General features: G+C 34.7%; 4 protein-coding genes across 6 annotated transcripts in view; 2 read left to right on the top strand and 2 right to left on the bottom strand.

Annotated features, from left to right (window-relative positions):
* Positions 1 to 126: 126 nt before the first annotated feature.
* LOC107008351 lies at positions 127 to 4,127 on the bottom strand. Its single transcript, XM_015207350.2, has 5 exons — positions 3,781 to 4,127; positions 2,976 to 3,053; positions 2,041 to 2,140; positions 1,232 to 1,374; positions 127 to 438 (listed from the first exon to the last, which is right to left on the bottom strand). The coding sequence occupies exons 1-5, from the start codon at positions 4,063 to 4,065 to the stop codon at positions 229 to 231; spliced, it is 816 nt and encodes a 271-aa protein (XP_015062836.1). The 5' UTR covers positions 4,066 to 4,127; the 3' UTR covers positions 127 to 228.
* A 4,326-nt stretch (positions 4,128 to 8,453) lies between these two features.
* LOC107007990 (WD repeat-containing protein 36) lies at positions 8,454 to 15,038 on the top strand. The gene is made up of 7 exons (XM_015206864.2): positions 8,454 to 8,726; positions 8,819 to 8,846; positions 11,181 to 11,281; positions 11,989 to 12,192; positions 12,410 to 14,309; positions 14,385 to 14,599; positions 14,755 to 15,038. The coding sequence occupies exons 1-7, from the start codon at positions 8,601 to 8,603 to the stop codon at positions 14,902 to 14,904; spliced, it is 2,724 nt and encodes a 907-aa protein (XP_015062350.1). The 5' UTR covers positions 8,454 to 8,600; the 3' UTR covers positions 14,905 to 15,038.
* A 1,383-nt stretch (positions 15,039 to 16,421) lies between these two features.
* On the bottom strand, positions 16,422 to 24,243 carry LOC107032269 (conserved oligomeric Golgi complex subunit 8). The gene is made up of 12 exons (XM_015233856.2): positions 24,016 to 24,243; positions 23,777 to 23,929; positions 21,858 to 22,006; positions 21,061 to 21,138; positions 20,864 to 20,957; positions 20,669 to 20,743; positions 20,243 to 20,539; positions 18,638 to 18,705; positions 18,491 to 18,545; positions 18,208 to 18,346; positions 17,020 to 17,204; positions 16,422 to 16,930 (listed from the first exon to the last, which is right to left on the bottom strand). Exons 1-12 carry the CDS (start codon positions 24,142 to 24,144, stop codon positions 16,622 to 16,624), a joined length of 1,731 nt encoding a protein of 576 aa, XP_015089342.1. The 5' UTR covers positions 24,145 to 24,243; the 3' UTR covers positions 16,422 to 16,621.
* A 587-nt stretch (positions 24,244 to 24,830) lies between these two features.
* LOC107032276 (cinnamoyl-CoA reductase 1-like) overlaps positions 24,831 to 25,281 on the top strand; it is a 5,652-nt gene continuing 5,201 nt past the window's right edge. Inside the window, exon 1 of one of the 3 annotated variants that reach the window (XM_027915206.1) lies at positions 24,831 to 25,083. In XM_027915206.1, coding sequence (XP_027771007.1) covers positions 24,954 to 25,083 — 130 coding nt within the window. In that variant the 5' untranslated portion in view covers positions 24,831 to 24,953. The remainder of the gene's footprint in view (positions 25,084 to 25,281) is intronic. The other 2 variants (XM_015233874.2, XM_015233866.2) reach the window with 2 other exon arrangements.

Raw genomic sequence — 25,281 nt, 5'->3', positions numbered from 1 at the left:
ATTAAAATTTCAAGGTCGAACCCATTAACAGCCCCTTGAAGTGAAAGTTGGCACCGGCTAAATTTCAATGTCATATCTGATTACATATATTCATTCTTTAGTCTATGGTGAAAGGTAGATACTGGATTGATGGAACATTAACTTTTAGTGAACACTATTGAGCTTACTTAAGAGGGAGAGCTATTAAGTATTAATACTCAATCACACAAGGTTGGTACATATCAACAGTTAGTCTGACTTATGCAGATTATGAAGAATATACAAGGAGGCAGAAGACAAGAAAATACACACTGAATAGCTCAATAGATCAGTACCAGTGGCTATAGTCACCATCTTACTCCTCTCGAACATCTTGACAAGAAGGATCATGACAATGACATGTCCCACTTTGGTTTTCAGTTCATCCAGAGAACTGATCTTCATCCATTTTGGCCTCTCCTGTATGGCACCATCAACCGATTTAAACAGAAGAACTTAACAGACAACACAGTATACCTACAATTGCACATGTTTAGTGGTTGATGTATGCAAGATGCATTCATATTCATAACCTTACATGTCACAACACCAATTTCTGGGATTGGCAAACTAGATTAGACTGTCAAATCTTTAACGGTCACGTAGAGCATCATAACAGTAATAACGAATAAGTATCAAAGAAAGAATGTAACTATGCTTCTTATGATTCCAACAACTTTCAGCAGTTTGATTACATCCTTAATACCAGTTATTATAGCTCTGTGAATACCATAATCTCCAGCAGACTGCTAGAAGGGCTAGATTATACAGTGAACTTTATAGAGTTTCGATTGGCTCTACCATAAGAGCCACGAAAATGATCTGAGGTGTTCATTACCATCTATTCCAATCGGAACTCCGAGATCCATCTAAAGCCAAGTATAGAAAAATATTTTGTTGTACAATCAAGGATTAAAAGTCATGTTTCTTAATACATAAAGGTTACAAAGTGAACCACATTACATCATGTGACATGAGTGTGATTCCAGCTTAAAAAACTCTCCTCTAAATAAGTAGTTTTTCATTTTGAAAGAGAATCATCAAATTTTCCATCTACAAATCCTTTTCTCCAGTAATTAAACAGGAAAGATTAAACTGAAGTTTATGAAGAAGGAAACAATATATACTGGAAGTATAAGAACCGCTAAAATTGGTTAAACGGAATTGAGAAAGAAATAGGGTACATAAATCAAGAATATCCAGAGTGTACTACCTTCAGAGCAAACATCCCAAACAAGGAAGACTGCTTGAGGGCACGGTCGGCGGTTGGATGCACATCAGGAGAAACATTAGTTATGAACAGTCCATACAATCCCATCCCAAATATTAACATCACAGTCCCAGCAAGATAAACATCTGCATTACAAGAATAATAAACTCAAGAATAGAAAAAGAAGATATTAGATATTTAGATGTAAGCGATGAGGTACTATATCACCCTGTAAATCGACATTTTAGTTGGAACTTCTGCAACTTCAATACGAGCTACAACTGAATACTCTTTCACGATCACAACCTGCTATACAACTAGGCCATGGCTCCCAAAGCAGTATTGCAAACAAGATATAAGTACATCCCGCATAATTTACAAGACAACCAGAGGAAGTTACAATAAAACAAAGTTAAAGTCACTTAAGGAAGATTAGGAAAGGATTTTTTATCCATCGACTGAGTGATATTTTGGATAAATATTAGATTTTGGTGTAAATACCAGAATAAAGTGTTAAGCTTCTTCTCGACTGATAAATTTTGCTTATAATCTTCCACTAGAAAGTGATAGTAAGGTAATATAGTAATTTAGCAGCAAATGACTCAACATTAGGGAGAACTACTAAGGCAGGTTAGAATAGGACACTGTGGTGCACAAATAATTTCAAAGAGGCAATCAAAAGATAGATGCATGAAGTTACATTTAAATGCAACCTTCAGATGTCTCCCCTACACTGATATGCTTGTCTATTTTAAATTTCTGACGACAAGCATGATGATCTTAAAAAGAATCAAGATTATTCAAAAACTCACCTATAGCTTCAACCAATCGTAGAACCATTTGTCCTGTGTGAATTCCTTTGACACAGCTCGTCCAATAAACCTTGTAAGCATCAACAATGTAGACACAACCCTACCAAAGAGAACTTAACTGTATAAACAATTGATACTACCGGTAAAAGTAAATTATTTCCTGTCTTGATGATGTCATGTAGAAGAAGGAACAGTAAGAAGCACATTAGTTGAGGACTAAATCAATGTTTTACACCTTAAAACACTAGAGAGAGGCTTTTAGAAGCAATAATGTACCTAAATAAACAATTGACTGAGGATAAATGAAATGCACTTCATAAACTATAGAATGATAATCAACTGATATTTTAGAAGTTTAGATAGAGTTTCCAAACAGATTGAGGACAAATGGTATATTGCATCTGTAATTTCATCATTTAATTATTGGTGCTTTTAGCTAGTGATAATCTGATAGATTACGATATCATGAAATGCAGGAGAACGAGCTTCAATAAGACTTCGGTAATGGATTAGGAATAACTGACTCCCAAAATACTGTGTTTTCTATTAATGCATGATGTATGATAACAGAATTACAATAAACTAATACTAGTCTGTTTCTCATCAAGCCATTTTTATCATATATTGAATCAAAAGATAACTCCTGAAGTTGTTTGAAGCAAAAAATAAAACATAGCCAAATCACCCTAATGCATCTACAAATCATATTGAAATTATCAACAGTTGCGGTCTATAGATCACATGTGGTCTATGAACAATAAGTGCACAAATGTATCCAAGGCTGTGCCTTGATTACATCCTCAAACAGAAGTCCTGCATCATAATTTCACCAGGAAACACAAAGATATAAAATTTAACCACATATAATAGATGATAGTTATAGATTTTCATACTACAAATTTAAAAAATAACGGATACTTGAATAAAGGAATTACATTGAGGAAGCAGAGCAAAGAGCCAGCTAACGAACCTCCAACAGCAAGGAGTGCCAGAAAACGGAAGTCGAATATTGCCTGTTTAAATATAGATAAACAGTGATCAACAGTTATGTGAAACATAGTCATATTGAACAGATACTGAAATTAGAACCTTAAATGTCGATTCTTGATACCATCTTGTAGTGATTCTATGTTTTGAGAATATGGACTTGAAACCTCACCTTTTATCAAACAATTGATAGAACTTCTTCCACTGCACTAAATAGTTTTCGCTTTGCTTAAATCACACTTCCGTGAGCATATTATATTCTTAATGTTCTGAATCCAATTGTTTAGCCAGATACAACTCTTTAATCTTGTTTTAAGCTATTATGCTGTGATGTTCAAATACGCTATAACAAAGTTGCTACAATTTAAAGCTTGTAGATTCAGTATTTTAGCTCCGTTTAAGTAAATGGATTCAAAATTAAATAGCTCGTAGTACATATTAAATAGATTTCTTAACAGGAAGTGTTTGAACCAAAGTTACTAAATTGATGTAATCCATATCTTCACACTAGTTCTGCCCCTAATTAAATAAACAAACAAATAGTCGAAATAATAAGTAGCAAATAATAATGGTTGAGAATCATGAGCTCTCAGGTTCAAATTCCGATGCATATAAAAAAAATATTAGGTGATTCCATTGTTGTTATGGATAGAGTTATCTGTGAGATATTTCGTAAAATTAGTTCGAGGTGCCTAAAAGCTCATAAAAAAAAAAGAGTAGTAGTAAGAAAGAAGAAGAAAATCAAATTTGTACCCTTTCAATGGTTGATTCAGTGTGCTGAACAAATTTAACAAGTGGGGTTCCGTTAGGACTTGCAATATATCCATTTTGAGGAGGTTTGGAGGAATCAACAAAGGGCGCTTTTGGTGAAGATAATATACTCCCAATTTCTGTGGACGACGACGATGATGATGATGGTTCGTGAGAAGGCATAGCTGATGAAGATGATGCAAGTATAATAGGTAATCGTCTGTAATTTCTTCGGTTAGATATGGAAAAAGGCAGACGGGTCAATGAAGCTGAAGTCAGTGCAGCCATTGAAGATGATCCAAGAGAGAAAAACTCAGATATTTTTCTTTTTTTTGTGAATAAGAAAGAGTTCAGAATTGGAAGTATTATATCTCTAAAATGAGGAAATGCCACTTGGTTTGTATTCCTGTGGGACCAGTTACTCCGTCCGTTTAAAAAAGAATAATCTTTTTTTGGTAATATTTTAACTTTTAACTTTTTACGCGGCATATTTAAGAACACCAAGATTAAAAGGCATTTTGGTACATTTGACATGATTTTAATTTAGAACCACAAGATTAAAAATTTCTTTCTTTTTTTAAATTCCATTTCAAATCGAACTAGGTCATCCTTTTTGAAAATGGAGGAAGTAATACAATTCGAATTCGCTATTAAAAAATTAAGTAAAATGGAGCGATGGAAACGCTTAAACTTTAAATCTTTCTTCTGATCACTCATCCTATGTGACATTTTTATTCAAAGCGTGTATGATACACATAAAATAAGAGCGTGAGGTCTTGAAAAGATCGAGTTTTGACCTAATTAAGAGTATCTTCTTCCCCATTTACTCATTCACCATTGTTGGACAAAAAAGAATCTTTTTTTTGTCTTTTCTACTTATCTCCGAATTCTTTCTCCATTTTTAAATTGTTTCATGTTGCCTTTCATCTTCTCCAGAGGATTCATTATTTTTTGAGCAAATTCAATCTTTATTACTTTATAAAGAATTTTCAAATTTTCACAAGTAACAAATTTCTTTCATTGCTCCAAACAAATAAATAGACTTATCGATCCTATTCTTCAACAAGTATTTCGTTTCCTCTCAACTTAACATCGTTGGAGCTATCAACAACATCAATTTCTGCGAATCGTTTGAACACAAAATTATTTTTTTAAAAAAAACCTTAAAAGTTAAATTGATCCAAAATTACAAAGAGGGGAAGAAAAAGAAAAAGAAAAAAAACATGGAGAATGAGTGAATGAAGAGAATTTAAGTGAGAAAATAGTAAATATGACAATAAAGTTTTTATTCTCCTAGTTAGTTAAAAATGTTATAAAAAAAATAATATTGTCCGTCAATTATCTACCTTGACCCAATTACGTGAAATAGAAAAATTTCATAATAACTCAAGGATATAATTGAAAATAATTTTTTTGTAGAGTTTTAACCACACACAAAACTAGTTAAAAAACAATGAACCAAACACTTGATAATAATATTCCTTCATTACCAATCCCTGCATTACTAATTCTTGCATTATTGATCTTTATACCAAACGACACCGTAGAGTGTATAACATCCCTACATTATTGATCTTTGTACCAAACGACCCCGTAAAGTGTATAACATGGATTGATTATACATAGACCTAAAAAATCTACTAAACATAGTACTAAACAATACCACACATAATACTTGGACTATTTCTCCTAATACTTCCTACCAAACGACCTCTTAATGTTATGATTTTCAGTGTGCAACATGTGATTTTGAATCATAATTTTAAATTTTTACTTCTCTAAAAAAATTTATATATATGATTAAAAATTTCAAATTATGATTTCTGTTATTTAAAAATAGTAAAACTTAACTCATAAATTTACATTTTGTTAAAAAAGGCCTCATCATTTTAATTTTTTCAAAAGACTCATGCTCAATTTGACGAGATTGTTCGTATAGAGTATGAAGAATTTATTTTAAAAAAATAGTAACTAGTTTTGTTAACTAGTGATTTTTTACAAAATTATGTGTGTTTGATATTTAGCAACTGCAAATATTTAATTTATAAAAAGAAACACAAAGATACATTCCCTCTGTTCCTACTTATTTGTTTTATTTTTTTAGTTGTTTCTGATTACTTGTTCATTTTTTTAAGTTGTCCCTGATCATTTGTTCATTTTGACAAATTCAGAAAGAACAGATTATTCCTACTTATTATACCCCCAATTAATTACTTTGAAAAAAAAGTAAACTTCTTATAAATTTTAAGTTTTTAATTCATCCACTTCATGATTAACATAAGTAAATTCGTAAACTTATCCATTTTTTTAGTTGTCCCTGATTACTTGTCCGTTTTGTCAAATCAAGAAAGAACAAATTAATTTTACTTACTATACCCCCAATTAATCACTTTGAAAAAAATACACTTCTTGAAAATCTTAAGTTTTTAATTCATCAACTTCAAAATTAATATAAGTAAATTGTAAACTTATTTTGCCAATTATTATTTTTGTAATAGGTGTATCAATTTAAAAGTAGACAAGTAATTAGAGACAAAGAGAGTAGGATTCATCAATACGATATTTTAAAATATTTTAAATTCTTATTTATGGACTATAATTTAGTCATTTGATAAAATTATATAGTACTTAAAGAGATCTTGATAATTTGTATAACTTGTGAATTTTCATTTTTGGCAAAAGTATTCATTACCCCCCTGTACTTGAAGCTTTTTATTCAGTGTACACCTAAACTTTATTTTGTTTCAATTACCCCCCTGAACTTGCTTATTCATCGAACACGTACACCTTTTCTGTCGACCTGGCATAGAAACTGAAATTAAACTCTACAAAGCGCGTGAGACAGCGATTTTTTGCCACATCATAAAGTTACAACGGTAATATACGTAAAAAATCTATTTTTCTTTAATATTTGGCTTATTTTAAGAATTTTTCTCTCTCTATTCTCTAGCTATTCAATGCACCATTTAAGGCCAAAAAGCATGGCCTTTGCTTCTGCCCAGTTGCTGGTTCCAGCAGAAAGGCTGAGATACATTGGAACAATGATCCAAATAATCTTTTATGTTTTTCATTTTATTCTTATCTCTTCTCCCTTTTCAAATTTCAGATTTTTCTCAAGGGCTTCGGGAATCCTCTTCTTGAAACACAATCCATCAAGTTCCAAATCAAAATTTTTCCTCTTATAGAAAAACTCTTTTGCATCTTCAACTCTATGAGCTGCAGCATATCTCTTAATCAAATACCATAAGTTTTTTCATTAACCAAATTTCCTCTCTTAGACATTTCGTCAAGCACTTGGTTGAGTTCATCAAACGTCTCATACGACCAAGAATATCGAGAATTTCATTGAAAGATTTAGTTTTTGGTGAATACCTACATGGATTTTCACCTGCTAAGAGAGAGTTTGATTTGTGAATTGTGAAGGTTGGTATTATCTAGGTGACAATATTTATCTAGGTGGCAAAATATTTAACTAGGTGGCAAAAATATTTATCTAGGTGTCGTGCGCGTGTGGACACGATCGTAGTGAGTGGACATAAAGGTGTACGTGTTCGATGAATAAGCAAGTTCAGGGGGGTAATTGAAACAAAATAAAGTTTAGGTGTGCACTGAATAAAAAGCTTCAAGTACAGGGGGGTAATGAATACTTTTGCCTTCATTTTTATGAAAAAAAGTTGAGTTTTGGGCAGAAATGTCCTTCTGCTATACCTCAAATTTAAACTACATTCTTAAAGTATCATTTTTAGCAGAAAACATCATTTAACTATACCCAAACTTAAAGTACGTCCTTAAAATATCATTTTAACAAAAAACATCATTTAAGTATGTGTAAGTGAACAATTTTCATCTTTTTGTTAGATATTGTCAAAAAAACTAAAGGTCTTATAAAAACATGAGCAGTTAAGATGACTATCAACAAAAGTTATTATATCCGTAATTTCATTACTTTATATAAGAAGTTCTTAAAAAATATAAAAAATCTTAGACGATGTTGCTTATGGAAACTAAAAATGATTGGAAAATGTGAGCCTACATAATTTGCCTTTTTCGTAACGGAAAGAAGTTGAAGATTAATTATTTTTACCTTTTCTTAACCAATAAATTAATTATTTTACCTTTTTCTTAACTAAATAAATTAATAGATTTCTGGGTCAATTTAATATTGAAGTGACCAAAGTATTGATTATGTCTCCTATTTGAATTTCATTCATTATTAGAAGCGAAAGTCTCCCAAAAAAGTTGCTTCTATCATATTCAATTGAGAAGAATCATATTCAAACTAATAATATTTTTATACATGAAAAAATGATCAAATTAAAAGATATTGCATAATTCTTAACTCAATTACGAAAAAGTTCACGATAATATTCTTGGCATATCTAAGAATAATAATTAGGAAGGAACGACTTAATTTTATGGGATATATCAATTAATTTTCTGATAAATTCAAGTAAAAGAATGAAAAATTATTTACTTTAAAATATTTGAAGGATATTTTATCGTAAGAATAATACTTTAAAAATGTAATTTGAATTTGATATATATTTTTAAGAATAATTTTTGACCAAAAACTCAAAAGAAGTCAATACAGGGCCCTAAAACAAAGAAAGTAAAAAGATTTATAGAATGAGTAACATTTAACCAAAAAAAAAAAAAAAGAAAAAAAATAAAAAATACACACACATACACACAGTTGAGCGTGTGCATCCAATTAGGGTTTAAGCTTCACTTGTAAAACCCTTTGTGTGCAGAATAACCTATAAGCTTTACCAGCGCTTCAATTTTCTGGGCGCAAAAAGCTTCAAAGTTTGTGGAGAAAAGGAATGGGGATTTTCGAGCCTTTTAGAGCAATTGGATACATTACAACCAATGTTCCTTTCTCTGTACAGAGACTTGGTACTGAAACCTTCGTCACCGTCAGTGTCGGCAAAGCTTTTCAAGTTTACAACGTATGTGTTACTCCCTTGACCATTCTCAAGTTTTTTTTTATTTTTTCTTCTATTTCGATTAGGGCTAATTTATTTATTTTTTGAATCTGCAGTGCGCTAAACTCAGTTTGGTTCTCGTTGGTAAGCAATTTGTTGATTGATTATTCTTTACAAATTTCAGCAGTTAATTCTTGAAAATTTTTAAATTTTGAACTAGTTTTGATTCAGCTAGAACTTAAAAATCACGGCCCTTGGGTGAGGGGTAGTTGAAGTGAGAAAAAAGCGTAGTTTCTTTGCTGTTAGGTGTAGGTTATGTGAGGTATTGGATTTAGTCAGTAGAATAAATTTCCTGGTAATTGGTTGATGCACTAGATAGGCATCTTAAGTTACACAGAGAAAGGGGAATAACGAAGGGAAGGAAATCCTGTATTACATGGACTTGGAAATGGGTATGCATTACCTGTTCTCAGGGGTGGAGCCAGAATTTCGACTAAGGGATGTCAAAATATGAAGAATTAAAATTGCATAAAAGTCAAGGAGGGTTAATATGTAATATATATACATACATAAAAAATATATTTTTACCAGTGTAATTTTTCGATCACCCCTCATATATATGTGGCTCCGCCCCTGCGACTGTTCTTCAAGTTTTGCCAAGCTTTTTTTGCTGCATGTTGAAGGATCTGCGACATGCATACCCTTGTTTAACCTGTTAACTCTAAATTAGGAGTCCCATTTCTGTTGTCTGAAATTATTGCTATGTATTTATCTTGTTTTACCTCCTGCCTGTGGGTGATCTTAGACTGAAATATATTAATGTACTCTTGAATATTTTCAGTAGTGTAGGCTGCAAAGTACGAGGACGTAGAGTTGGTTCGTTTTCAATTGTTATTTGGAGTGTAAAACAGTTATATATATTATTAACCTAAGAAGCCAAGAAGGTACAATAGAAGTCAAAGATAGATGATATAACATTGTAAACATGAACTTTTGAAATGTAATTGAGCATTATTAGAAATATTCTATACCGCACCATGTGTACCAATGAGTTGGACTATGATGCTATCTATTGGTGTCTCAACCTTCAGTTTGAATACCAGGCTGACAGCTATTATCTTACTGAACTCATCCAGTTCTGCGCCCAAATTTATCAAGATACTTCTGTAGTAGAGGAACGGCTCCGAGCTGAGAAATAAATAGATAAATGTTCTATAGATATCGAATGCCTGAAAAATTGATATGCCAAATTTAGTTTCTTATTCATGTTCTCTGTGGCTAGTATTACTGGGGTTTAGAACAGATGGAGCTTATTGTGTTTCTTTTCAGTTGCTGCAATATATCTGGCTGTTGTTGCAAAGATATTCCTAATTTAGTGTAAACATCCCTGAAGAGATCACCGTCAGGGGAACTGATACTCTCAACATAAAATCGGGTCTAGGTATCATAAGTTCTTAAAGACAAAACACTTGAGTCTCTTTGAACCTTTCTTGATACCCTTTTTGGGATTCCATGATAGCTTCACTGTATTTATTAGTTATTTAATAAAGTTCCATTTTTTCTATTCAATAGTTTTACCTTCTAAGTATTCTTGAAAAAGAAACGATGCGTAGGTATCACGCCTTTATTGGCATCCCACAAACTGTATTTGATCAATATATAGGATGTAAGAATTAATGTTGACGATGTAGGAACTGAACTTTTCATTTCAGGTTTTCTTTATGGAGTTCGATTTTAAATGTGAGAAGAGATTTATCAGAGGGATATAAAAAGAGATACAAGTTCTTTATACAAAGAATTGAAATAGATACAAGTTTTAACAGAAAGCTGTCTTCAGGAGGAGATATGCGGGTTGTTCCTGCTGGTAGCCAACTCACTGCAGTGTTTTGCAGTTATAGGCTTAGGGGAAGCTCAGTTGATTAATATATGGAAAAGGCATAATGTAAGAAGACCATTTCTGTAAAATAAGAGAAACAATGTGTTGTTGGATGAAAAAAGGAAGAGAAACCATGGGCTCTACTCTTCTGGAAACAGTGATCAGTTTAATTTTACTTCTTACTATTAGTTCTAATGCTAGCTTGTGGCCTGTACTAGTTGGCTATACTTCCATGTTCTGATTATTGTCTAAAAATCAACGATGCCTCGATCCCAGAGTAGTTGGGGTCGGCTATATGGTTTCTATATCCATTCCACTCTATTTGCATCCTTTTCATTTCAACATCAATTCATTTTTCTTTCCAAAGCAAGTTACTGGTTACTAAAATTATAGTTTCTCTGAATCTTCATTTATCCCTACACTTAAATACAAGTGTCAAACCTGAATAAAGACTTCTGGCAAACATCAGACCTAATTTAAGTGGTGTACAACCTATTGTGTGGTGGGAAAACTAGTATCTAATTCTTTGTGGCGTTATTTAATTTCATCCTTAATTTTTTTCCTTGCACTTCCTCAACATTCATATTTGGATTTCAATAAAGGCCCACAATTGCCAAAGAAGATTAGAGCTCTTGCTTCTTATCGTGAATATACTTTTGCTGCCTATGGGAGTGACATTGCAGTTGTCAAGCGTGCTCATCAGGTTTGTTTTTTCCTCTAAACATATTAATCTTGCCTGCTTTAACCCCCCCCCCCCTCCCCCAACACACACATAAAACTTACTTTGTTGAGGAGGCTCAACCATTAAGGCATCGTGGCTCTAACAAACTTTCATGAAGAGATGGAATCTTTTGATGATTGATCACATTACTGTTGTATCAGTTTGAAGAACGCCTCTAATTTTCTAATATGCTTTGAAGATTACTTAGCCTTGTGTTGGGGCCATTATTGCTATACTGTTACTTCTGTCATTTCTCATTCACAAACAAACCATGATCTCTGGAAAGTTTTACTTTGATGCGTTTTGACTTCCCATAACTTGTGGGTGGATGGATGGATGATCTGGATGTTTCTAAAGTAAAATGACGGAAAGAATTCTACTAAAGCATCTGATGTCATAGGATCTTTCGTTGAATAATCCCCCTTCTTGATCTTCCTCTCCTTTGCCTTCATTTTGTTTGGATGAAGGTCGGACTTTGATAAAGTAGTGCGAGGCTTGGGTCCTTATGATACCTGCTACTGTGTCATTTTTTCTACTTGATATGTTATTAACACCTTTCCCTCCCTCTTTTTTTCCTTTTAAGTATCTTGGCTAAGATTATTCTTTTGGGCTCATCGTCGACTTTCAGTGTGAATTAATGAGCCTTCCAATGTTTTTTTAGTGCAAATGATTCGGTTTTCTTTGGTCAGGTGGCAACATGGAGTGGACATAGTGCTAAGGTGAACCAATTGCTTATTTTTGGTGAACACGTCCTAAGTGTTGATGTTGAAGGCAATATCTTCATATGGCAATTTAAAGGTATAGACAAAAATCTTGCTCCGATCGGACACATAAAGTTAGAGGACGAATTCTCCCCTAGCTGCATAATGCATCCAGATACTTATTTAAATAAGGTATGAATTTTCTATTTTTCACTTTTGAGTAACACAATAACTGAAGCATGGGGTTTGTGACAATAGTTAATACAACCCTCCCTCCCCCCCTTCCCTGGAAACCCCAAAACAAAATGAAAAACTCACGCAGCGTAAAAAAGGTAATAGTTTTAGCTAGTTTCGTTGGTTTCCTATGTTTCATTTGACAGATTAATCTCATTAAGTGGCTTGTAAACAGGTTGTTTTAGGAAGTCAAGAAGGTGCTTTGCAACTCTGGAATATAAGCACGAAGAAGAAAATTTATGAGTTCAAGGGATGGGGATCTTCTATTACTTGTTGTGTTTCATCTCCAGCACTAGATGTTATTGCTGTTGGATGTGCGGATGGGAAGATACACGTTCATAACATTCGCTATGATGAAGAGGTAGCTTCATTTAGTCACTCTACAAGAGGCGCCGTTAATGCCTTGTCATTCAGCACTGATGGTCAGCCCCTTCTTGCTTCTGGAGGTTCATCTGGTGTTATAAGCATATGGAATCTTGAGAAGAGAAGGCTGCAGTCTGTCATCAAGGAGGCCCATGACTCCTCCATAGTTTCACTTCAGTTCTTTGCTAATGAGCCTGTCCTCATGAGTTCATCTGCGGATAATTCAATGAAAATGTGGATCTTCGATACAAGTGATGGGGAACCTCGTTTACTACGGTTTAGAAGTGGTCATAGTGCTCCTCCTCTATGTATCAAGTTCTATGCAAATGGGCGTCACATCTTATCTGCTGGTCAAGATCGAGCGTTCCGTCTTTTTTCTGTTGTTCAAGATCAACAAAGTAGAGAACTTTCCCAGCAACATGTTTCTAAAAGAGCGAAGAAGCTTAAGTTGAAAAAGGAGGAGATAAAATTGAAGCCTGTTATTGCATTCGATGTTGCTGAAATTAGGGAACGTGATTGGTGCAATGTGGTTACATGTCATATGGACACCTCGCGTGCTTATGTATGGAGGCTTCAAAATTTTGTTCTTGGCGAGCATATTTTAACTCCATGTCCTGAAAATCCAACTCCAGTCAAGGCTTGTGCTATTAGTGCCTGTGGAAACTTTGCTGTACTAGGGACGGCCAGCGGTTGGATTGAGCGGTTTAATCTTCAGTCAGGAATCAGCCGTGGCAATTATGTTGATGCGTTAGAAGGTGAAAGTGCTGCTCACAATGGGGAAGTAATTGGCATAGCTTGTGATGCAACAAACACCATCATGATAAGTGCTGGATACCATGGTGATGTAAAAGTTTGGGACTTCAAACGTCGCCAGTTAAAATATAAGTGGGAGGTTGGTTGTTCCTTAGTTAAGATTGTGTTCCACCGTTCTAATGGTCTTTTGGCTACAGTGGCAGATGACTTAGTTATCCGTCTATTTGATGTTATTGCACAGAGGTTGGTTCGTAAATTTGAGGGTCATTCTGACCGTATTACTGACATCTGCTTTAGTGAGGATGGGAAATGGCTTTTGACATCCAGTATGGATGGGACTCTCAGAATCTGGGATGTAATTTTAGCTAGACAGATAGATGCAATACAAGTTGATCTGTCTATCACTGCATTATCTTTATCGCCTAATATGGATATTTTGGCTACATCGCATGTTGATCAAAATGGTGTTTATCTGTGGGTCAATCAAGCGATGTTCTCTGGAGCAGCCAGCTTTGCATCATATGGAAGTGGAAAAGAAATAGTCAGTGTGAAAATGCCGTCTGCTGCTTCTGAAAAAGATGGTGAAAAAAGTGATAACAGGACCATCTTTAAGCCATTGGAGTCCTCTGATACTCCTCAGTTTCTAAATTCCAGCCATCAAATTCCAGATCTAGTCACTCTTTCACTTTTGCCTAAGAGTCAATGGCAGAGCTTGATCAACCTGGACATAATAAAAGCCCGCAACAAACCTATCGAGCCTCCAAAGAAACCTGAAAAGGCACCTTTTTTCTTGCCTTCAATTCCATCTCTGTCCGGTGAGATATTATTTAAACCAAGTGAAGGTACTAATGAGGAGAGTAATGCACAAAATACCAGATTGGAAGAGAGCAGTAAGAAAACTGATCTTCCAGTATCCAAATTCTTGCAAATTCTCAAGTCATGTGCGGAGAAAGAGAATTGTAAGCTCCTCTTCTTCTCTTAACGTTTCATTATTGGACAGACTTTAGGTATGACACATTTATTGCCTTTTGCAGTTGCACCATTCACTAATTATATCAAAAGCTTGTCACCTTCAATATTGGATATGGAGCTGCGAATGCTTCAGATAATAGATGACGATGACGAGCAGGAGCCTGAGAAGAGACAGGAATTGCATTTTATTGAACTGCTACTTGATTACTTTATACACGAGATTTCATGCAGAAGCAATTTTGAATATATTCAGGCTCTGATTAGATTGTTTTTGAAGGTAAATTTCTGCATTCTCTAGTATATATTCTCGGCACGTCATTGATGAGAGAGATAATCAAGTTTAGGTTCAAAGAATGTTCTGATAGTCCTGCTTAAAATTTCTCTATGATGTCTGTTTGAATTTAACAATCTCTTTTAATTTGTGCTTGTCAGATTCATGGTGAAACAGTCCGACGTCAGTCAAAATTGCAGGAGAAGGCAAGAAAGCTTTTAGAAGTTCAATCTGCAGTTTGGCAAAAAATAGATAAATTGTTCCAAAATACCAGATGCATGATCACGTTTCTTAGCAACTCCCAGCTTTGATTAATTTCAACATGACAATATCCCTTAGCTGTTGTATTGTAATTCCAATTTCTTTTTTCTTATAGGTATATTTTATTAAAACTTTAATCCCATTGTTACAAGCGTAATTGCAAATTTTGTTCTCTTGGTGTTCAGTTGACTACTTCTGCTCACGTTTTTACTTTTGAATCGTGGATGTGAATATGAGTCCGGAGCCTAAAGGGTATGAAATATTAACAAAAATTTTAGAACGGTATATAAAATTTTATATTAACCAAAACAGCAAAATCGCTGGAAAAACAGCGATTTATTCCATCAGAAAAAGCAAAATAGCAGTGATTTTGCTTTTTTCGGTGGAATAAATCGCTGTTTTTTCAGCGATTTTGCCGTTTTGGTTAATATAAAATTTTATATATTATTTTAGAATTTTTGTTAATATTTTATACCCTTTAGGCTCCAGACTCATGTGAATATGTGCCTAAGTGTTGAAAGAAATGTAAAAACACTCATCCTTGACAGTTGTTTATGTGACGGGAGTTAGAAGAAACTTACGGATGGGATAAATTTTTTGTATTAATTTGTTTGGTTGCCATAACTTATATCACTATTTATACAGTAGTAATCGATGGCATAAGTTTTCCATATGAACTAATCCTGATAAAATGACTCGTTCCCAATCAAACGGTTCCTTGTACACTCCTAATAAAGAAGGGTTTGAGTAACATTTCTTATTTTCTTCTAAATTCAACTAAGTGAATAAGCTTGAGATTTATAGGAAAACAGATTTAACAATCAAATAATCATCTCCCTTAGCTTGTTAACAATAATTTCAATCAGTTATCAGACTTTCGTTTGAGTTTGGCATGGTGAAATACTTTGGAAGAAGTTCAAAACCTTCTTTGATGCCTCTTCTGATTTCAGAGCATAACCGGCCCAAGCAAAAGCAACATTCATATCTCAATTCCAAGCAAATCGAAATCGACACTATATTAAAATTAAAATTGATTAACTCTAAATCCTGAATATCCCAAACAAATCAAATAAGATTTTGTTGCATAAAATAAATAAATTGATAACATCTTGACTCTGTATTCTTTACATCTACAACAATGATTGCTGATGGGCCGTTTACAATTTTCTTTTTGTCCAAGCAATTTCTTCCTCCAAGCGTAGATAATTCTTCCAAAATTCATAATCATCTTTTACCTCCAACCTTTGATAATTCTCCCAAAATCCATACTCATCTCCAAAATCTAATACCACTTGTTCAGCAGCCGCCGCCTTTCGGAAACTACTAGTTGTCACCACAACATTCTTCCAATTGGTTTTTGGTGAATTCCTTCGAAAGGTATTCGACTTTTTGTTGATCAGCCACTTTTTATGCCTAGCACCTTCTAGAGATGGCTTCATGACAAATTTATGAATTGAACTACATCTATTTTATATATTTATATATATACTACTAGGAGCACAAAAGCCCTAATTAATTTTGTTTTCGTTTACGTCTAAACTCCGACATTATAGGGAAATAAGAATGTGTTAATTTATGGTATATTTTTGTATCACGCTGCTCTAATTAGTTTTTTCCATACATATGCTCTTATATTCTCAAATAAACATTACAAGCCCATGTGATCAAAATGAATCAGCCACAATCACAATTGAAAAGGAAAAAAAAAAGCATATTTCTGAGTCTTTTTAGTATTTCATCATATAAACTGACTTTCTAAATGCATCATCATGATGATACATTACCAGGCTTCTCCTCGTTTTCTGAGGGGACATTATTGGGTTCCTCTTCTGCGTTCCTACTCTCGGGTTGTTCACTACTAGGAATTTCCCCATTTTCCTTCTTAGGTGCGTCGCCATTTTCTGATATACTGTTGGCCTCTGAATTACCAACTGGTTTTGGAACTTCTCTGGAGGATCCGGAAGAGGTTGCCAATAATCGGCTAATTCCATCGAATAGAGTTGTGGCATCGGCTATAAGAGCAGCTCCACCCGGATAACAACGACCAAAACAAGTAACACTGTGTGGGAAAGCAACCTGGAAAGGTACATAATTTGTATGTTTGAGTCGATTGGTGCACAAATTAGTAGTGTACATGAAGGTCAAACAAGTTCATATGATGCTACCTCAATAAATGCTCGACATAGTGATAGGAAAAGCAGAGACTCATTTTCCCGAAGCATGCGAGTAGTGTTATATCTCAGTAAAGCATCAGAAACACCCTGCAATCCTTTAACCAGTTCTTGTGCAAGCACATGTTTTAAACTCAAGGGAGCACAAGGTCGTAACTCATTCATTGCCACAGAGACACCTGCAAATTGGATGCAAAAACGACTGCATTAGAGTAAAAAGACTATATTTAGCAATTAGTTGAATCATAAGCCAATAATTTTCTTTCCCTTTTTTTGAGCTTTAAACTTAAAGCTTTGGTTTGATCAGTTCAAACGGTCAATAATTCTTAGTTGTTGGTGAAGCTAATCTTAGAGATACCAAATTACAGTGGCCAAACTGGCTTTCTTTTGTTCATTTTTTATTGGCGCTGATGGACCCGTGAATAGTGAGTATGGAAGGAAAAAGCCTTAAACCTAACACCTACTTGATGCAGGGTGGTGTTGAAACCACTAGTCATGACAGTATCAGTTCATCAGTAAATTGATCAAGATAACAATTCATACAATATGCCTTGCAAATGTTCCCTTGATAAATAAAGCTCAATCTTCAGCCTATATCAAAGACTCAGGTTACACACCTGTAGTTGGTAACACTCCATGAAGATATATTCACCCAAATTAGCGATGCTCAGATAAACAATTTCAGTTCTATAGTTGAGTTCTCAATTACAGATAATCAGAACTCAAAAATTCTAGCAACCATGTTTTTTATTTTTTTTCAAAAAATGGCATAAAAATCGATTTTCAGCAAGATGAAACAGGGAGAACTCCACACAAGTTACAGAAAAGTGAGTATGTCTCTAGCATCCTTTGTTCTTTGTTTATTCATTGAAAAAAAAATCCAATGAATGAACTTGCAGGATTCTAAAAGAAGCTTTTGTTTGCTTGGTACGAGAGCACAGGCAGAGTCCTAGACATTTAAGCATTTCTAATGACCTACTAGCATCCATAACACGGAGTACTCCAGCAGGAGCTCAAAGTACAATTTTGAATTCAAAAACCTAGATATCTCTCATGCTGACCTAGAAATCCCATTCTTTGGTACTTGTCCTTTTCTTGGTGTGTTAACAGTTGCACGCAATGAACAAAAGGGAACCTTTGTTAAGGTGCTTACTTAAGTAGTGAAGTGAGCTTGTAACGTACCATTAACAAAGACAGCCAGAGGTGGGTGCTCCATTAGACTTGAGGGAGGAGTAACATCTTCATGACTTTCTTCACTCAAACTGCTGGTAGGAAAGCCGACTGCTGGTAATGGAACCCAGCGATGAGAATCAAGGACCAACTGGAATCAAGTAAAGTTTGCATTCAAATTCCGAGTGAAGAATGATAGGCTGCCTACTTCAAAAGATAACTTTAGATAATGTGTTCCCATTTAGGCTGACAGTGCTAGGTACAAAGAGTTCTACCATTGGTCTAAAATATATACCTGGAAATTCTCAACAGCAGCATTCATGTTCTTCGAAAACAGATTTAGGACCACCCTGCAAAAGTAACCAGAAAATGAAATGCATAAAAGAACTAGCTTAGTGACCAATTTTAAGATTCCAGAATCACAAAGACTAATCAGGTATACTCTTCAAAAAGAGGGGGAAGCAAGCCACGGAAGTCCAATCCAACCCAACCAAGGCCCATAGCACAATACTGTCAACAGAAAAAGAAAAAAGCATCAATAAGTGAATAAAACCCAAAGCTTGATTTAACGCATGAATAAGTATATAACAAATGCAACAACAGAAACAACTATTGCAAGACTGTGAAACAAGCAATAACTATCACGTGCATCAAAGCAGTATGAACCCCTTTTATAGATGAAAAAAAAAACTTGCCCAAGCCTGATTTCAGATGGCTTCAAATCATACCTGTATTCACCTAAACTTGTAGGTAATAACCAGCAAAGGACTGATGGTTAGTGATCCCTCTTCAATCCCACCCATATAAAAATCTTCCAAAAGAGGAGGGGACATACTCCCCTAGTCACAATGTCAACGACAATCTTTCCTTTGGAAATTGTTTGACACAATTCTCAAAATAATACAATTCTATAGAAGTTTCACAATTTTCAAGAACTTAAATCTCATTAAGTATGCAAATTCTAAATTTTGGTGCTATTCGTACTACCTTCTAGTCCCTCTGTCCCAATTTATATGATTCGCTTTCCATTTTAGTCAGTTCAAAAAAGAATGATATAAGTTTCAAAAATCTTTCTTTCTCAAACTACGTGCCAAGTCAAACAACATCACATAAATAGGGACGGCGGGAATATTACTAATAAAATATAATGACCATATTATATCGTAAATTGCACGCCGGTCAAATGAAATCATATCAAACAAGACAGAGGGAATATAAGAAAAAGTCTGCATCCATACTCTTTTAATAAATAGTTATCATTCTAAAAGAACATACAATAAGCAAATTTCTACCTTAGCTTATGCAATCAGAGCGAAGTCAGTTTAGAATTTAAATATGTGAACTGATTGAACTTTTCAGCCTGCAGAGAATTGAAGCCTACTTATTTTCTAATGTTAACATGGAAGAAGGACAATAAAGTTAATGCCATTTGCTTTGGTTTCACGGAGATAGAGGCCAAATAGTGGAGATAGATCACCAAAAATGTGACAAAGATGTGTTGAAAATTGAAATTGGCCACGAAATGAGAAAGAAGATAGGTTGGAAATTGAAGTTGACTCAGAAAAGCAAAGTGACTAGAAGGAAACGAAGGGATGGATTTCGACTCTACACTTATAGGTTTAAGACTAGATTTTGAGTTATATGGCTCTTCTGATTAGCTCACCAGACAAGTGTACCTAAAGGTAAGTATGTTTGTTTCTTTTAGTGCTCCCCGCCTTCCTGCCCACCATAGAGAGAAGGGAAAACAATTTCCTGCTTTTCCCTTCCATAAATCATATCAAAATCTTGGAACATTCCAGCAGGATGGCTAAGTGCAACAAATAACTTGAATGATACGAACAAAACTTAAACTATCTTTCTCCAGCCATTTCTTGGAATTTACATCTCCCTTTGTTCTGTACTCAAAATGCAATACATTTTCTTTCACATGTTTAGTATTCATTGTGATTGCAAGCAGAAGACATCAAGGTCGATCACAGCCAAATAGAAGTTTTACTAGAGCAAAATGAATTTTGATGACCTGCCTAGCACAAATATATATGCTCACCATGCATTGATCAAGAATGTTTGATAAAGAACCTCCTTCAGTGATCTTCGGTAGCATCATCTTTAATATTCTAAGGTGGGAAGAAATTTGATGCATGGCCCAACTGAAGAGAAGCCCACCATCATAGTTTTCTTCCCTTCCGGAAGTATCATCAGCAAATATCGCACGGTACTGGTTAACAACATCAAAGAGATGCATCCGATGACAATTTACCATCCCTTTGAGGTATTCATAAGCATTTCTCTGGTCCAAGTCATCAAGGATCCCAGAAAGCCATGCCTGACGGCACCTTAGAAACTGTTGAAGGGGCAAATTTGGTCAAATATGGGTCAAAAAAATAAATTAGAAGAACCAAATGAAATAAATGAAGACCAAAAAGCATACTGTTAGGTAAGACCAGCTGTTGTTAAAATATATCTATCTCACCTGTAAGCGCATCTCATACTCATTGAACACCCCTATACGACGCAAGTATCCAATGATACGCAGGCATTCTGGCAACTGCATCAATAAATTGTAAGCAGTTAGATCTTAAGCTTCATAATTTATGGAGAACTTCCATTCCAGTATGGTCCACCAGCATAACTGTTACAAAATCAAATAATCTATGCCAGAAAGCACCTGAATGTTTGACCTAAGTCTTTGGAGAAGCTGAGAAAGAAGAGATTGGGTAGTCTGCCGGACTTCTGCAGCAAGGGCTTGAATAACTGGTAACCTTCAAAGGAGACGAAAAAGAAACAAAAGTACCTTAGTAAGTTTTCATCAAATTCATTTATATCAGTTCCTACAGAAAAACAAAGAAACGACCCATGACTCACTTGGGGTACATTGCTGAAAGCTTGGAAACAAATGCTTCTAAATCAAGAGCTTCATCATAGTTTCCATTTCTCACACATCTGCAATATTAAGAGACCACTCAAGTCTAGCACCACAAAAGCACGGAAGCTAAAAGATATGAGTTCATTCACTTATATGGAATATTAATAATGTTCTGAGTCTCCCTTTTCGTGTGAATCATCCTATATGATATGTGTTGGGTCTCAAACTAGCTTATGGTGATCCACTGTATTTTGCTTTAGGAGGTAAGGTCTATGTCCATCGCCTATGTATTTCTATGTTACTATTAAAAAAATAAAAAATAAACTTGACTACTTGCATGGCTGTGCTATGCAAGACAATTCAGGCTGACTCTCCAGATATGACAGCATCGATGGCTCTAAGAACAACATAACATTGGTCATCACCCAACATATTAGAAAACTTGGATCTTTTTATATGCTAAACCCCTCTACCTAGAACAGAACACTACACCTCTTCCTACTTTACTCTCTTTGGTGACTCGAACCACTAACCTCATGACTCATGTTTTGAGGGAAAAGGTCTTTTCCAACTAGACCTTGTCTAAAAAAGGAAATTTAGATATTATAACTTAATCACAATGTCTGCACCAAAATCAATTCTCTCACAAATTTAGTGGTCAAATACATAAACTGCACTTTGGAAGGTAACATACATCATTAGCAAAAACACTGACATTTCATCCCTTCAAAATCATGGATGCAGTTTCAATTCTAAGTTCTAACAAGTGATCCTTACAGCATTGACGAAAACATACGTGTCCATTAGCTGAGGAATTTCAAGCAAGTCAAGCAGAGTACTATGGTTTGCAAGCAATGTTTGATTCATCTTCCTTTTCTCCAAGATATGTTCTGCAGAGGTGCTGAACTCACTGCAACCTGAAGTTAGCTTAGGTATCTCATTGAGCTGCAAACCAAGAAACACAACCATAAGTTTTGATGCCCTTTTCTACCTAAAAAGTTTTATATGAGAAATTATGATTGCAGTTCCAATTTGCACAGTTACACTAAGAAATAAAGGAAGAAAGAACAGAAAACAAGCCAACAGTTTCACAATTACAACTGCAGCATATAAAGGTGAATACACAAAAAATACCAGTGAAGCAGCCTTCTTAAGATTTACCCAAACAACGGCAAATAAGGTTGAGATAAAATGAAGATAGCATACGAGATGCTCCTTGGTTCTGATCACTACCAAATTTGATGTAAAAGCTGACAGGTTCAGATAAATATAAACTCAATTTTGACTCAATTTGGTTAAATCTAGTGAAAAAGTTAACGGGAACTTTTGCAGATTAATTCTCTAACTTTGAATTAGTTTAAGCTGCTAACCTAAAATTTATTTCTTAAGAAAGCAAAGAGGAAAACTTTTATTTAAAAATAGTTCAGTCATCAGTGTAAAAATAGTGAAAAGACAAACTGATGGCTTGATCTTCATACGGATAAGGTAATCTTTTTAGCTTAAATTTGATAAATCCTTATGGCATTTTATGGGTTTCTCTGATTTGTTTTTGTTGCACTTTGAATTAATTGGAGAGATCTTTCCCATATTTAACAATATTTCATGTTATCACTCTATTTCAAGAATTAACCTGTATAGGTTCATAATTGGCTTGGTTGTAATAATTGGTGAGATCATATGTATTGAGTTTTTTTTTTTTTTTGACGACAAGGGAAACCCGCAGCCGCTACCCTTTTGGGTGCGCACAGGGTAAAACCCCGCTCCTATGCAATAGCTCGCAAACCACATAAGAGAGGTAACCGCACTAGGCAAGCCTGGTGCGACGAGCTCGACCCAGAAGGCAAACCCCTTGCTTTCGCTGGCAAGGGGTTTCAAACTTGAGACCTCCAACATGGAAGTCCCAAGCTCAAACCACTGGACCACCCCGAAGGTTATATGTCTTGAGTTTATTTTCCAAAAGATCAAGTAGTTAGCAATTTGGACCATCCTAATACAAGATATAGTAATTTTACTGGAGTCTGGAGGTGTGATACGTTGGCTGCTGTTCGTAACAGACCGTGCTCAAGGAAATAAACCGTGCAAGACAGAGAGGAGTAGATAAGATGATTCTTTTTTCTTAGGAGGCCATCTACAATCCAGGAATATATCGTTGACATCCACCTCTACTTGGAAATGGCTTACCCAGCCTCTACTAGGAAAACTTTGTAACTATGGTAGATTATGATTTTGACCTCTATAGATAGAGAACAAAATAGTTTGTAAGATTTTTTGTTAAGGAGGGCCAAGAACACCTTTGAGCTTCAAATATAGAGAGAAACCCTCGGATGACAACAATAGAAGTAGGAAAAGCCGGAATAAAAGATCAAGCCACACTGACAGCACCCAAGTTCTTCTTCAATTGTAATTAGCATGATGATATGTTTTGCGCTACTATTTGGTTTGTTACTGCTGGAATGGAGTAACTATTTGATATTTCTGTTAAGGGAGGGGATTTAAAACACATCACTTGAGTTCGCTTAATTGATCTCAATGTTTTTTTTTTGATTTTATTCGAGCTATAGCAGTGCAACAGACCAAATCATCCAGTGTCAGTTAGTTCCTCAAGTTTATTATCTTGTTTATAGATCAACAAACACTTCTAAATCATATGACAGTTAAAAATAGCCATTCAACAAATCAAAATCAAAGCAATTACCAAAATTCTGCAAAAATTACCAAGGAGTCAAGATGCTTATCAACAGAAGAAACTTCTTCCCGAATCGCATGTAGTGCATCAGCAGCAGAAATGAAGGCACGGTAGTTTCCAACGGCAACCTCTTGCATCTGCCTCCGAATTCTCTCCGCATCCACTCTCAGAAGCTCCGGTTCCTGCAAAAATACAATCATATATAAAAATCCATCCAAATCAAAAACAACTACATTTCAAACTTGCATAGGTATCAATTTAACGTTACTTTGTGAAGACGATCGAGAGTGAAAGAAAGGAGTTCGGAGATGTAAGGCTGTTGTGCAGCCGACGCCAGTGGGAGAAGTCCGGTGACCGGTGAAGCTTCGTCCATCGGATCTTCGGAGTCCATCGACATTGCTGAGACGAAGCCGATAATGTATGAGATCTGGAATATCAGGGAGGATCTACTGTTAAGTCGCGGGTGCCGGAGAAATTATCACTTATAAAAAAATTACAATTAGTCTAAAAATGAAATTTTGCCAGATTTTAAGAAGTTATTTGTTCAGTGGCAAAACTTTTTGTCCCTGAATGCAATTAAAGATACTATTCGGAATTAAATTTTCCCTTACGGAGAAATTGCCACTTAGTCCCTCTAATACTATAAAAAGAATATTAGTATAAACGTATAGTTTTGCATGTTGTATAATATAATTTGTATAATATATGTTGTATAATTGTTTAAAGTTCATATGTTTATGTTTGTATCAATTCGTTATTTCGAGTTTTATTATATTTTTATGGTGGCAGACTTTATATTATTCAATAATACAAAAATACGTGAATTATACAAACGTACCTGCGAATTATACAAATTATTTTCCTCTCTTGCTCGCCTCTCTTCTCTCTCCCAATTTCTCTCGCTAGAATATACAAGTATATATGTATAATATACAATTAATTATATAGTCAATATACATATTCAGTTCACCTCTACTGCCTATAAGATGTAGCTATAAATCGTAATTAGCAAACTATAATTATGAAATATAACTAAGCTATTTTTGAGTGAGTATATTCAAAATTAGCCGGGTAGGTCGGGTTAAATTAGGAATCCAGTTACCCAAATCAGTGGTGTTGATAACTTAAGGCAGTTATCCAATTGAGATGAAACAAAGAGCATCAGTGATAATATATTTCTGTATTGTTTTTGAATAATATCTGGCTATGGAAAGTAAGAATATTGGAGAAGGAAAGGTAGTATGTGTAACAGGGGCATCTGGTTACATAGCTTCATGGCTGGTCAAGTTGTTGCTACACCGTGGATATACTGTCAACGCCACTGTTCGCAATCTCAGTCAGTTCTCTTTCTCTCCTTGTTTGTGATTTTCCTTTTTGAATTTCTGTTGCACTAATATTTGACTTTGGATCCTTTACAATCTTGTTTAATTATATTTGATCTCTAGATTGATTTGTGTATCTAAGGTCCAAATTCATCTTCTCCTATTATATATATATATATATATATATATATATATATATATATATATATATA

Source organism: Solanum pennellii, chromosome 1, assembly GCF_001406875.1.
Source record: "Solanum pennellii chromosome 1, SPENNV200".
Taxonomy (NCBI): domain Eukaryota; kingdom Viridiplantae; phylum Streptophyta; class Magnoliopsida; order Solanales; family Solanaceae; genus Solanum; species Solanum pennellii.
Note: the sequence above shows the minus strand (reverse complement) of the source record. Positions and strands in the feature narration are given on the sequence as shown.